The 14,340-nt window shown below is 25.8% G+C and overlaps 1 protein-coding gene across 8 annotated transcripts in view; it reads right to left on the bottom strand.

The window, feature by feature from the left end:
* The window catches only part of LOC100205859 (inositol hexakisphosphate and diphosphoinositol-pentakisphosphate kinase 2), an 84,406-nt gene that overhangs the window by 25,021 nt on the left and 45,045 nt on the right, over positions 1-14,340 (bottom strand). For 6 of the 8 annotated variants that reach the window (XM_065806177.1, XM_065806176.1, XM_065806173.1 and 3 more), the window contains exons 6-12: positions 13,470-13,631; positions 5,828-6,147; positions 5,485-5,664; positions 3,338-3,573; positions 3,129-3,250; positions 2,871-2,986; positions 1,049-1,115 (exon numbers count right to left, since the gene is read on the bottom strand). In XM_065806177.1, the coding sequence (XP_065662249.1) occupies positions 1,049-1,115; positions 2,871-2,986; positions 3,129-3,250; positions 3,338-3,573; positions 5,485-5,664; positions 5,828-6,147; positions 13,470-13,631 (1,203 nt within the window). The remainder of the gene's footprint in view (positions 1-1,048; positions 1,116-2,870; positions 2,987-3,128; positions 3,251-3,337; positions 3,574-5,484; positions 5,665-5,827; positions 6,148-13,469; positions 13,632-14,340) is intronic. The other 2 variants (XM_065806178.1, XM_065806174.1) reach the window with 1 other exon arrangement.

Genomic DNA, 14,340 nt, shown 5'->3' on the forward strand with positions numbered 1-14,340 from the left:
TGGCAACATCAATATACACACACATACACACGCACACCTTGGCAACATCAATATACACATGCACACACACGCACACCTTGGCAACATCAATATACACACACATGCACACACACCTTGGCAACATCAATATACACATACACACACACACACCTTCGCAACATCAATATACACATACACACACACATACACACACATCTTCGCAACATCAATATACACATACAAACACACTTTCGCAACATCAATATACACACACACATACACCTTCACAACATCAATATTGCAAAAATAAAACATTATTGCAAAAACAACACTAATCAAATAAAAAAATATTGCAATTATTTTAAATTAGTTTTGAAAAAAAGATATGCAATATAATGCAAAGATTCATGGCATTGTGATATAATTTCATATAATTTAAGAATCAAAAGACAAAATAAACTAATTTACAACTAACCTTGTACCAAGGCAAGTCAAATTTTGGCTCAAATGAAATAGAATTTTTATTGTGAGTTATTTTAGTAATTCGTACAAGTAAAAATTAATTTGAATACTTCATACTAGTTAAGCTGATGGAGTTTTTAACAAATATTAGCTGAAAAAGTCGAATCAATCAAACACTTGACTTTTGACTCATTTAATGAATTTCACACTATTTTTTAAAACTTTTTAAAATTGATTCATATGCTTAAACATTTGTGACATTCTCTTATTGCTTTTATAAATATTTTTTTTCTTTCCTCAAATTTGTTAAAAGAAAAACTAAAACATTCAAAAGTTAAGTCTCTTCATCATTTATAAAACCAATTAAAATTAGTTCCAATGTAATGTTAAAATGATGGCAAATTTATCAGTAAAATACTACTTACCCTGCTTTCAAATTTCAAAAAAACCTTAAATATTATCATCTCGCATATTATTGTAAAAACAAGTGCAATATTGTTTATGAGTATATATTGGTATCGCAATTGTTATCAACAATTATCTTAGTAAGCACAAACAAAATAACAAATTAAAAAAAAAAAGAAAAGAAACAAAACTTTAGCACGACCTTTTCTTCATCTTCTTTTTTAAAGTCTACAGTTGAATGAAGGTATTCATGCAAACGCGATTTGACCCTAAAATTAAAACTACCACTTTAAAAACAAAATTAGCTGAGATAAATTCTTTACAAATATTACTTAAACATTACTTAATTAAAATTATATCCTTATTCCTAATTATATATATATATATATATATATATATATATATATATATATATATATATATATATATATATATATATATATATATATATATATATATATATATATATATATACACACACAGTGCCGGTTTTAGCACTACCAGCGCCCTGGGCGAGATTTCTACAGCGCCCCTAGCTCAAGTTAACCCCATTCAAAAAAAAGGCAAAGGGTAAAATAACCAATTAGTTTCTCCCCTTTATATTCGGCGCCCTGGGCCATTGCCCAACCAGGCCCTACCCTAACGCCGCCACTGTATATACATATATATAATAAATATTTTTCTATTAAAAGGTAACCTAATGGTAACTAAGACAAATGACATTATGGTCAAGTTTGAAAAGTTGTTTATAAAAGAAAACCATTATTGTTGAAACTAAAATGAAAAACGTTAAAGTTATTTTTGAAATAAACCAATAATTGCATATTAAACTTTTTTAAAGACAGCTTTTTTATTCTTTTTTTTTTATAATTCACCTTCCCAAGGCTGAAAAGGCCACTACAGATGAGGAGGCTACTTGTGGTTATAACCCTCTCTCAACTCTATAACTCTGAAAAAAGAGTTTTGGATGTTATAACTTCTTTTTTTTTATTTATTTGCTCAAACTCATATTTATAATATAAAATTATTACGCACTAAATTATTGCATAATAATTTTTATATTATGTAATGAATTATATATTTTATATAATAATTACAATGAATTACTTAAATTTGTCTTAATTTGAGCAAAATAAAAAAATAATGCACAATTAAATGTTCTGCTTAAAAAAAATTGTAATTATATAAATACTTTTAATATGAAATCTTTAATTGATGCAATAATTCTTAAACTTCTACATTCTATTACAGTAAGATATTATAAAATGTTTTTTCTAAGCAGTAAAAAATTTTATAGTTTCTTACTTGTCAAATTTTTGATTTAAATAAGTAAAGTTGTTTATAAATGAACAGCTAGTGTAAAAACTCAAAGAAAATGCTTATCTAAAGAATTTTTTCACAGTGCAATAAACATTACTTGTTATCATAGATCAACCAGGTCATATTTTAAAAATCCAGAAAATTCTTTGGATAAAATATCCGGAAAAAATCCAGAATATATTTTCCCTTATTTTCCACTTAATTTTGATTTTTTAGCTTTAATTTTTGTATGTGAAGTGAAAAAGCCTAAAAAATAAATATGTTATAAAAATATACACCTAAACTTGATTGTATGGAGATCGTTTTGGATAATCGGAAAAACTGAAAGTTCAGAAATTTATCTGGAATTCCGGAAATATCCGGAAAAAGGTAATCCCTGTGTTATGTATATATTCTTTCAACAAAAATATGTTTGTAATGAGTATTAAGGTAATTTTTTTAATGAATAAACAGATAACTAGTGCAAAAACTAAAAGATCTCGTAAAAAGCTGTTTAGAAGAGCAGCTTGGATGGCTCGCCATGTTTGTTTTAGGAGAGATTCTCTGCTCTTGCACTCATTTACTTCCATTTGGGCCTGGTAACCTTTTTTAGAACCTTTTATATTTTTGGACATTTTTTCAAAAACTTTAATTAAACATTAGTCAATATCATTATTGCAAATTATTTTCCTTTATGAATCTTAAAAAAAATATTTTAAACTGACCTACGCATTGTTCCACTTATATCACCAGGTGTATCCAGCATACCAGAGACATGTTTATCACTTTTTACTAAGCTGACCAAAACTGGAGCTAACTCACCTTCCAGCGCCAATAACCCCTACAAATAAACCTTATAAGTAAATGCTGCATAAACCTTATAAATAAATGCTGCATAAAAACATACTGAGAAAAACAAAGAAATATTTATATTGTAGATTATTTTATTAAAATATATATCTATCCAATTTGTTTCTGCTAACTTTAGCAAATGCAGCTGCTGTGACTTGTACTCTTCCTTCATCTGAAGCATATATTTTGAGATCATGGCGATAAGTACTATGTAAGCGCAAAAACCCAAAACCTGGTACTCTACCATATTCTCCTGAAAATATAAACTTATATAATGAAATAACTCTAAAAAAATTGCAAATATGATCAATGTGCAAGATCAACAAACAAATAATCTAACCTTGCCCACCTGGATAAACACACCGAAAAGCCCTTCCAAGTTCCTCAGCCTGTTTTTTTCCCATAGCAGTTAACTCACCACCCCATTTCAAAATAAGTAGTAATGACTTAGTAGTACTGATGGACAAGTCAGTCGTTTTATTTCTCCCTTTAAATTTAGTTATCATATCATAGTTTCGTTTGTCACTCATTGATTTAATTTGAACTTTCCGATTTATACCAGAAAAATGACCATACCTATAAAAATTTGTTATTTAGCTGACAAAACATTAACAAATATTATTCTCGAGTAAAACAGCAATTTTTTCATGAAATGAATCAATGAAATTTATTTAGATTTGATTTTTTCAAAAACTAGATTTTTTCAATTGACAAAAAAAAGCTAATTTTTTTATGGTGATTTGAAAGTGGTTGGAAAGTGGTTTAAAAACCTGTTTCAAAGTGGCTTAAAAAGTGGTTTATCATCTTTAATATGGTTATTGTGTTACCTAAAATTTAAAAAATTAAATAAAAAAACTGCAATGTAATAACAATAATAAACATTTTTAAGAGTAAGGGTAGGCTAAGATCAAAAGCATCCATACTAATTGGGTTGGGGGAGAAACTTATAAAATACATAACAAGGGGGTAGATACACAAAAACAGACGACATTAAATAATACGCAAAAATATACAATAATATAAACATTTAACTAAACTAATAAAAATGTGAAAATTAGTCTTTTGCTTTTCTTTCGATATAAAATGTATAAGTATAAAACAAAAAATATGAATTCAATATATTTTTAAAAGTATATGTATAAATTTTTTATCTGTTTATGTATGTTTACATTTATTTTGCTGAATTTAAGTTTGCTCCCAATACTGTTTATCTCACTCTGATCCTTCTAAGCATATCTCAATAAACATTGTGCTATCTTATACATTTATTATTACTATCTTATACATCTCATCAATTCTCTTTTTTTTGTCAGTTAGTTTTTTAATATTGCTTAGATTTTTAATGACTTTTTTTTTTAGTACTTTTAGTCTCCATCTTTTTTTTCTTTTATTTGTTTATTTTTTTTAAGAGTCATTCCAATGACTAGTTTTTAACTATATGAGTGACACTGATTTTGTAAAATTATAATTAAATTTGTCATTTTAATTTTATGGTTAAATAAACAGATTCAAAATAAACAAAGTTCAATAAAATACATAACATACAATCTGTTTGAAGGAAAAACCAACCATAAGTCATTCTATCGACATAATGGCTCATAGTTGATCAACTCCTAAGGCCCACTGTGTGGCAAGTCAGAGGTGTGATGATATTTGACACTTATTTTAAACCTTAAGGTAAGAATAGAAGAAGCTAAAGAAGATAATAATAAAGAAAAAAAACTAAAGAAGATAATAATAAGAAGCTTCTAAATGTCAACCTTCTTTTTGATTGTATATTCTCTGTTTCCTAAATGGAAAAATATATGTATATATAATGATTTTACCAATTGGTATTTTTTTGATACAATATTAATGATACAGCCCTCCGAATTAGAAAAAAATAAGATGAACTAAAACTAGGTCCACATTAGGTCGGAAATAAATTTAGAAACAGGGTATGATAATCAATAAACATGCAAACATTTAGGATAAAATTGACAGAAAAACAACACCCTGAGTTTGCAAACTTTTTTTCAAACATAGACTTTTGTTTAAAAATTTGAAAAATAACTGGCAGCATTTTACCACTTTATTAGGAATTTCATTAAAATGATGGTTTTTTTGTTATTATTTCAATTATTTTATTTAGAATTAAGTTTAAATTTTTAGTTTTTATTTAGAACTTAAATAAAGCATTAGATTTGCCTACTTTAATTCTTTGAAATAACAAATAAAATTAAGTTATAAAAATCTGAGGTCATCAAAAAATTGCCAACCTCAGACACTGGCAGCAGTTAGTTCAGCATAGTCAAATGCTGATTTGTATTCCGAAGTCTGAAGATGCCTATATAGTATTATTTTAGAAATAAAAAATATAGAACAACAATAATATAGAACATATTACATTTAAATAATTAAACAATAGAAGAGACTGCATAAAAATAATAATATTTGATATCTGTCATACACTTTGTAGCCTTTTTACCAAAATGAAAAAATACTTACATTTCTAAAACACTCTTCATTTGTTGTAACTTTAATCTGTTTTCAGATACCTCCCCTAAACTACTCTGACCTTCTAACAAGGTTCGAGTAATATCTAAGATTTCTTGCAACTGCTTTGGTTTTTTTAACTTGAGTCTACCTTCCTCTTCTCCATTGTATCTATCCCATAATTCTAAAAAACTAAACAATTATTGCAAAGATACATAAAATAAATAAACCGACACAAAAAAGTTATAAAATAGAAAATTATTGAAACTAAAACACATAACAAAAGTTAGTAAATAAACATTTTAAATTAAACTTCATAAAAAACGAAATTCTAATCATAGTCAACATAACATACAGTTTATGACTAACCACCATTTTCATTTTTTGTTTTGGAGTTCTGTCACCATGACGTATTATGGCTACCACACAACGTAATTCCATTGATGTGCCTACTGGCACAACAGCAGGTGTCTCTGGTGATAGAGGTAACTGAGGATAGTCTATTTGAGAAGGTATCCAAAAATTTGGAACTAAATTCTGTAATATTAATTCACCAAGTAATTGTGAACAATCATCATAATACTTCTGAGATGTCTTAACAAAACTAAAACCATTTACATCACAAACAAGTGATTTTCCATTTGCTCTGAGAAGATCAAAGCCACACACTGTTTGCTGTAAAAAAAAATTTTTTACAACAACTGTTATCTTCTTATTTAGAAAGAATGGATTGATTGATGATACCATACATACAACATACAATAATGATATCATACATACAACATGCAATCATGATATCATACATACAACATGCAATCATGATAATATACATGCAACATGCAATCATGATATCATACATACAACATGCAAACATGATAACATACATGCAACATGCAATCATGATATTATACATGCAACATGCAATCATGATAACATAACTTTAATATGCAATCATGATAAAGTACACGCAACATGCAATCATTATAACATAATTGCAATATACAATCATTATAAAGTAATTGCAATATGCAATCATGATAATATACATGGAATCATGATAGCATAATTGCAACTGCAATCATGATATCATGATTGCAACATGCAATCATGATAATATACATGCAGTAATGTGTGATGTATGTAAATAAATGTAACTAATTACATGATATCGTTTAAATTTATTTATTATATATATATTTAAAATAATTCTTTTCTCAACAATATTAATTCTAATAGATAAATGTTTGTTATTTTAATGATTTTTTGATGTTTTATTTTCTATTTTATTTGAGGTTTAAACACTTATATGCAATAAACTTAAAGCATTAAATATAAACATAAATAACTTAAATATATTTATTATTTTATTATATATTACTACTTGTTATTATCAAAAAAAATACATTACATAATAAATAAAGTTTTAAGTATCTTTTTTTTAAAAAGATATTTAAAACTTTATTTATTATGTAATGCACACAATGTCTGAAAAAAAAGAAGATCTGAAGATCATGCTCCAAGAAGTTTGGGCTCACACCAATTCAGATATGACAAAAAAAAATTAATCGAATCAATGCAATATCAACATGTTAAAGTCATAAAAACTAAAGGTAGTCTAAATAGATATTAAATAGTCAAAATATTTAATTACGTAGAGAAACGCCTAAAATTTAAAATTTTGTTTGCTTACTTATTTAACGTTAGAAAAATGCATAGTTTGAATGCATTATTAAGTTTTTAGCAATCAAATTTAATTATTGTAACTTTTTATTATTATAACTTTTTATTATTGTAACTTTTTTGATTAAATTTGCTTTTATAATACTCATAAACATTTTTATTATAACATTTTTTTTCCTGAAATTATTCGTCAAAGTTTACATTAAAAAAAATTGTTAGAGAATTCTCATATATAAAAATATATAAATATATATATATATATATATACATATATATATTTATATATTATATAGATATTTATATATATAAAGCCAGCGTGGAGGGGGTGTGATACCCCTCCCCCTATCAATAATTTTTTGGTTCATTCTTTTTTAGTCGGCAAATTCGACCCTTTTACACAAGTGAGTCAGCAAATATAGACCTTTTAGATATGTCAGTCAGCAAATTTAGGCAGTCAGTCGGCAAATCAGTTAGTCAACAAATTTCAAAAAAACAATAACCAACTTTACTTTTTAGGCCTGCAAAATTGCATTAGAATCCCCCCCTCCCATGTAACACATACGCTGACCCATATACATATAAATGTATATATATATATATATTATATATATATACATTTATATATATATAATATATATATATATATAAATGTATATATATAAATATATATATATATATATATATATATATATATAAATGTATATATATATATATATAAATGTATATATATATATATATATATATAAATATATATATATATATAAATATATATATATATATATATAAATATATATATATATATATATATATATATATATATATATATATATATATATATATATATATATCTGTGCTAGGACCAACTTTATTTACCATCTTCATAAAAAACCTCCCAGACAACATTAACTCTTGTTGCAGAATGTTTGCAGATGACACTAAACTTGTTATAATAATAGACCTAGTTGTCATAATAAGATCTTAAACCAGAAAAACAAGTAAATAAAGTTGCGTCAACTACAAATAAATTTCTATTGAAAATCCTTTCATATTGCAATCCTACTGGTCTATTGAAACATCCTTTCATATTGCAAGAGCCAACACTATGGAAGAAATTTTATGCAACATGTCAGACCACATTTAGAATATGCAGTATGCACTTGGTCACTGTTAACAAAAAAGGATGAACAAACATTTGAAAAAGTACAGCGCTAACCACCAAGATTAGATACGCAATGAGACAACATAGCTATGAAGAAAGGCTAATGAAACTCAACCTAACTAATCTAACTGTGCATTGTTGTGTTGTGTGTGCAATTCTGAGCATCAGGTGTTTGACTTTCAGAGCATGTTTCATCAATTTTCTCCTATTAAAATAATATATTTGGTCCATTTAAAATTTTTTATTGGTAATATTTGCTAATATATGTTGTTAAAATGTCTCAATTATTTATATAAAGAGACTACTGAAAATACGTTGTTTTCTAAAGCTACATATTTAAGATCTAATTGTTTACAAATTCACCATTCAAAGATTGCTTACAAATTCACAATTCATTTTTTGTAAAAACTAATCAAAATCAAATTCAAATTTTTTGCTTTTATACTGTCTCTATAATCTCAAGTTGCAAAAAATAAAATTAACACTTAAAGAAAGTCGTTTCATGTACTTAATGTCAAGTATATAATGAGTTTTTATATGAAAAAATGTTGCCGTTCAAGTAAATTTTGTTAGCTCAAGAATGTTTTAAGAGTTTTTCTTTTCAAATTACGCAAATAGTTACATAAAAAAATATTTTATGTTTTAAAATTACTTTACTAGATTTATTTCCAACTACTGATGAAATTGTTTAGAAATGTTTTTGATAGTTTAGCAACCTCTAAAAAAATTTTTAAACTATCTTTTTGGGTCTCATTATAAGTAGATGTCTCACTTCACTTTTTAGTCCATTACATGCATCCTGAAATTCTTCTGTATTTTTCACAAACAGTTGCCTATTATTGATCAAAAATTACTCAAAATCAAAAAACTACTTCTTACCCATGTTTTTGTAAGAAATTTGATTTTTTACAGTTTTACAAAACTGTATAAAATAAAAATTTGCTTTTGAATTGAGTGTGAGCATTTTAAGAGTTAAAGCTTATATCACTGTTTCCGGAAAAGTTTTAACAATCTCTTTCAAAATTGGAGAATTTTTTTACAAAAACCATAGTTTTACAAATTTCACCATGCCAAATTGCTACTGTAAAAATTATCTTTTGTGTTTGAGTGAAATGAGCTACCCGCAGTTGATCCTGTTCAAAACAATGAATTCAAAACAATTCTCTGCAAACTCAACGTGACAAACAGCATTGAATGAATCAAGGCACTTTTAATGTCATTTTTTTGTGATGCATAAAGGAAATTTATGCGTCAACAACTTTAAGAGGCAACAAAATGTCCCTTTTTTTCTGTCTTTTTGATTTAAATGTATTAATTGTTTTTAATGGTTGTTTGATTTTTTTATTTTCACTTAAGTGTGCCCATATCAAAACTAAATTGATCTGTTACTGACTCAATGTTTTTAAATTCTGCAAGTCTCTGCATTGCGCACTTGTTTTAAAAGCATTTTGTAGATGGAACTGCACAGAGTAGAGTAGTTTGCTAATTCATTTATATTGCAAAAAAAAGTTGGACTGATCTCACAGAGAGCTTTAAACAAAAACTTCATGCTTTCGTGGTCGTCACAGATACACATTTCTTGAGGCGCCTAAATCATAAAACATCAGTTGATTGACTTTCAAATTTGGATATTTGATTTTAACTTCTTTAAAATAGTACATCAAAAATCTTCTTGCCAGCAAAACCTTTTCTTCAACATTAATAATATTTTTTGGCATCACAAGCGTGTGATGAAACTCGGCTGATCTTATCTGATTCATAAAAAAGAAAAACTTTTGATGCATAAGAGACCTTTGAATTGCTGAAGATTTTTCAACAACTTTACTAGTGTTTTTTAATTTTCCTAAAACAACCAACCACTTTCATGGTAAAGATGGCAAAGCTCACATTAGTTTCTTAACACCCTTACCAAGAACTTGTAATGATGTATAGGGATACTCCTCAATTATTTTGTTTTGTTTTATCTTGTCACAGTTTATGCCTTTATTTGTTGTTTTTTCCCCCAGAATTTCTGCTTGTTCTTTTGCCGACTTTTCTTGGAGTTCTTTAGCTTTCTTGATTTTGTTAGATTTGGTTCTTTGGGGTTCCTTCCTTACGGTGTTGAGCTAGCTTCACTGGGTCTTTCAAGCTGGATTTTTCAAGCGTTCTAAATAGTCTCTTTGTCATTGATTTCCTGATTTCATTTTTACCAAACTAAGAAAATACATTTTTGTTATAATTTAATCAACTTGCATACCTTAAAGTTTTCAAAAAGTAGATTTAATATTTGTTTAGACTTTTTGCAGCTTAATAAAAAATTTTGTGATAACTAAACAAAGCTAAGAAAATACATATAGTCTAAATACTATATGTATTAGTCATTTCTTGTAATTTCTGTTGTTATTTTATTAAATTTAAAAAAATAATCTAATAGCTATTTTTCTGTTAGTCTCTGAAACACAATGATAAACAAAATTGCTGCGCTATGCTGCTTCAGAAAAAAACATTTGATTTTAAAATCAAAAGAGATCCCAAAGTGGCATGGCTAGACAGAAGTGTTGAGTTATGTTTATTTCATAAACAAAAATTAGAAAATAAGTTTCAAATAAGAGTTAATTAACTATAAACCAACAAGACAATAACATCGAGACAATAACATCAAGATGCTATTGAGAAACATTTCGACTGTTTTCATTTCAACATATACATTTCAATGTATTCATAAAAAAATGTAACTTTTAAATCAAATTTTATTTTATTTGGGTATAGCTTTTCCTAAAAATTACTTTTATTAAAAAATTACACAGTATTTTGTTATCACCAATAATCATCAAATATCAAAATTAAATCATTTTCTTATCTTTTATTTTTTCAGTTAAGACCTTTTAAAAAAATGTCGCTATCATAATCTGAATTCAAAATTCAAACAAAAATGACTAACGGAATACTTCTTTAAAAAATCGACTAAAGGAATACTTCTTTAACAAACACTCAAGAGTTTAAATAACAAATGTGTCTCCTCAGTCTTTTTTAAAGCAACTTCTTTTTTTTTGTTTAAAAAATGAGAGAAATATTATTTTGTGATGCCTGTCTGACAAACTTTATCTGACGCCTGTTCAAGCCTTTAATCTCTGAAATTTTATTTATAAAGTAATAAAAACATAAATTCAACCAAATCTATATGAAGCCTAAAATAATAAAAGTGTTACAAAAGTAACGAAAAGAATTTTGAAACAATATTTTCTGCAGTTTATTATTTGTTTTTTAAAGAATAAAATTTAAAATAAACAGTATAAATTAGACTAACAATTTTTCAGAGAATAATACAACACTTAAGTGTGAGTTGGGGTAAGTTGTAACACAAAATACTGTGTTGCAACTTACCCTGTTCACTGTTGTAACTTACCCTGGAGCAAGGTATGTTGCAACATTAATTTTTTATTTTTTATTTTTTACTATTGCAAGAGAACTAAGCATTATATTATATCTGTCAATGTTGAGCTAATATGCCAATAAGATCTTTTAAATTACCCTGCAAATTAAAAAAAAGAAGAATAAATCAAAGTTACAGGAAATAAACCCATTTTTTCAACATATAAAATTGTGTTACAATTAGCCCAACCTAACCATACTCCACAAACCCTACTCCACAAACCCACAACCACAAACCCTACTTCATAAACCCTACTCCACAAACCCACAACCACAAACCCTACTCTACAAAATTGTTTTTAATCTCTATATTCTCTTTTTATCTTAAAAAAAAATTTGAAAATTTGTTTTTGAATCTCACAGAAAGTTTATAAAAATTTATTTTTAAATCATGCTGAACCAATTAAAATAATTTATAAGTTTCATTCATATCAAAAATATTTATTATAAGCTTTATTCATTAATCAAATTATTTAATATAAGCTTCATGCTTAATAACCATGTAATGAATTTAAATAATACTTAAATGTTATCTTTAAAGTTACTGGTTCAAATATCAACATTTTCTACCTATTTTCGAACTTTTGAAATATAAATATCACTGATAAACAAATAAAATTTTATTGTGCAAATCTTGTTAACTAGGTGGTTTTTTAAAACAAATTAAATATGCTGATTTCAAATATGCAAACCATTTTTCACCATCACGTCAAGTTGTAAAGATATTTGGGTTCAAATCTTTAGTATTTAAGGTAAAGTCCCTAATATTGTCGAAAAAAAAGTTATTCAAAAGTATGTCAACCTGGGTCTCAAAAGAAGCGTATTTTCATAGAGATTTTAAAAATGGTATTTGTTTGTAATAAAAATAAGTATTATTGCTGAGAAACATTTTGTTAAAATTTTTTTAAAAGTCTTTAGCAATTTTTCACATAATTTTTTTTGTCAACAAATTTTAAGTAAAAATATTTATCTTTTCTAAAATCTCTATGAAAATACGCTTCTTTTGAGACCCAGGTTGACATACTTTTGAATAACTTTTTTTTCGACAATATTAGGGACTTTACCTTAAATACTAAAGATTTGAACCCAAATATCTTTACAACTTGACGTGATGGTGAAAAATGGTTTGCATATTTGAAATCAGCATATTTAATTTGTTTTAAAAAACCACCTAGTTAACAAGATATGCACAATAAAATTTTATTTGTTTATCAGTGTATTTATTCTTTGAAATACTTAGTTTCATTTGAAAATTTTAAAGACATTTAAAGCAAACTTAATAATGCTATTTTACAAGAAGGGCTCAAGAGATTTGTTGAATTTTAAAGTAAAATATTGAATTTACATAAAAAGGTAAAAAAATGTTAAAACCAACATATAAACTTTACTTTAAATTAAACATAAAAGCTATTAAGTTTAAAAGATAATTTTATAATTTATTTTTTACTTTTTTATTATAATTTTTATTATTATTATTTTATTCCAGTCTTTTATTACATACTCAAGCAAAGTATCAAAAATTGAAACTAAAATTCCTTCTACTCTATTTCCCATAAATATAAGATAAAATAAGCTAAGGTTATAGTTCAATAAACGATAACAAAAATAAAAAATATACCTAATATTAAAAAAATTTTTTAAAAATATACCTAATATGAATATTATTGCAAAAATTTTAATGAATTATGTTAGTCTTGAAATGTCAGGAAAGTTTAGAGAAAAATTAAATAAAAACAAAAAAAAAAACCTTAAATAATCTGCAAACTCTTTTTGCTATCATTTTTTCATGAGCTGATAAAATTACTGGAAAGCGAACTTCCTTGCCAAGACTATCTCTGTCTACTTTTCCATCAAGAACAGGAGATTTTCTAGCTTCTGCATGAGCATACTCTTCACCCACTGTGTACACCTTAATTCAAAAAAAATTCATTTCTTTTTATCAACCTAATGATACTATATAGTCAATAAATATTTCAACATATTAGAAATACATTTATACATACACACACAGATATATATATATATATATATATATATATATATATATATATATATATATATATATATATATATATATATATATATATATATATATATATATATATATATATATATATATATATATATATATATATAATATTTAAGTGACATATATATGTTAACACTATGTGTGAAAATAAAATAAATTAATAAAACATGTTTGGTATCATACTATTTATTATTATTAAAAGTGATATTTTGGTTCATATACCAAGAGCCATTATCAAACTAAATTAACCCTTAACTTTTATAAAGAAATTAATGTAGATATAACAAAAATGATGTCCTTGAAACGTAATATTTTCAAAAATTTTTAATTTTATGAAAAATGGTTTCCAATGGCGAGTCAGTTAAATATTTCGTTTAGATTTTGAGGTTTTGATTGATACAGTGTATGACAACTTGGAAATTTGTATCCTTGCTCATAAGTCTGTTTGAACCAAAAAAAAAAAAACCTTTTCCAGGGTATTTGTCAGCCTTTGATTCCAAAAAAGCTGGAATCAATGGCTGACAATGGCTGACATGAATGACTATAGGATGTACTTTTAGGGATACTTTTTCGTTCAATGCCATATTTA

Source organism: Hydra vulgaris, chromosome 09 (assembly GCF_038396675.1).
Source record: "Hydra vulgaris chromosome 09, alternate assembly HydraT2T_AEP".
Classification (NCBI taxonomy): Eukaryota; Metazoa; Cnidaria; class Hydrozoa; order Anthoathecata; family Hydridae; genus Hydra; species Hydra vulgaris.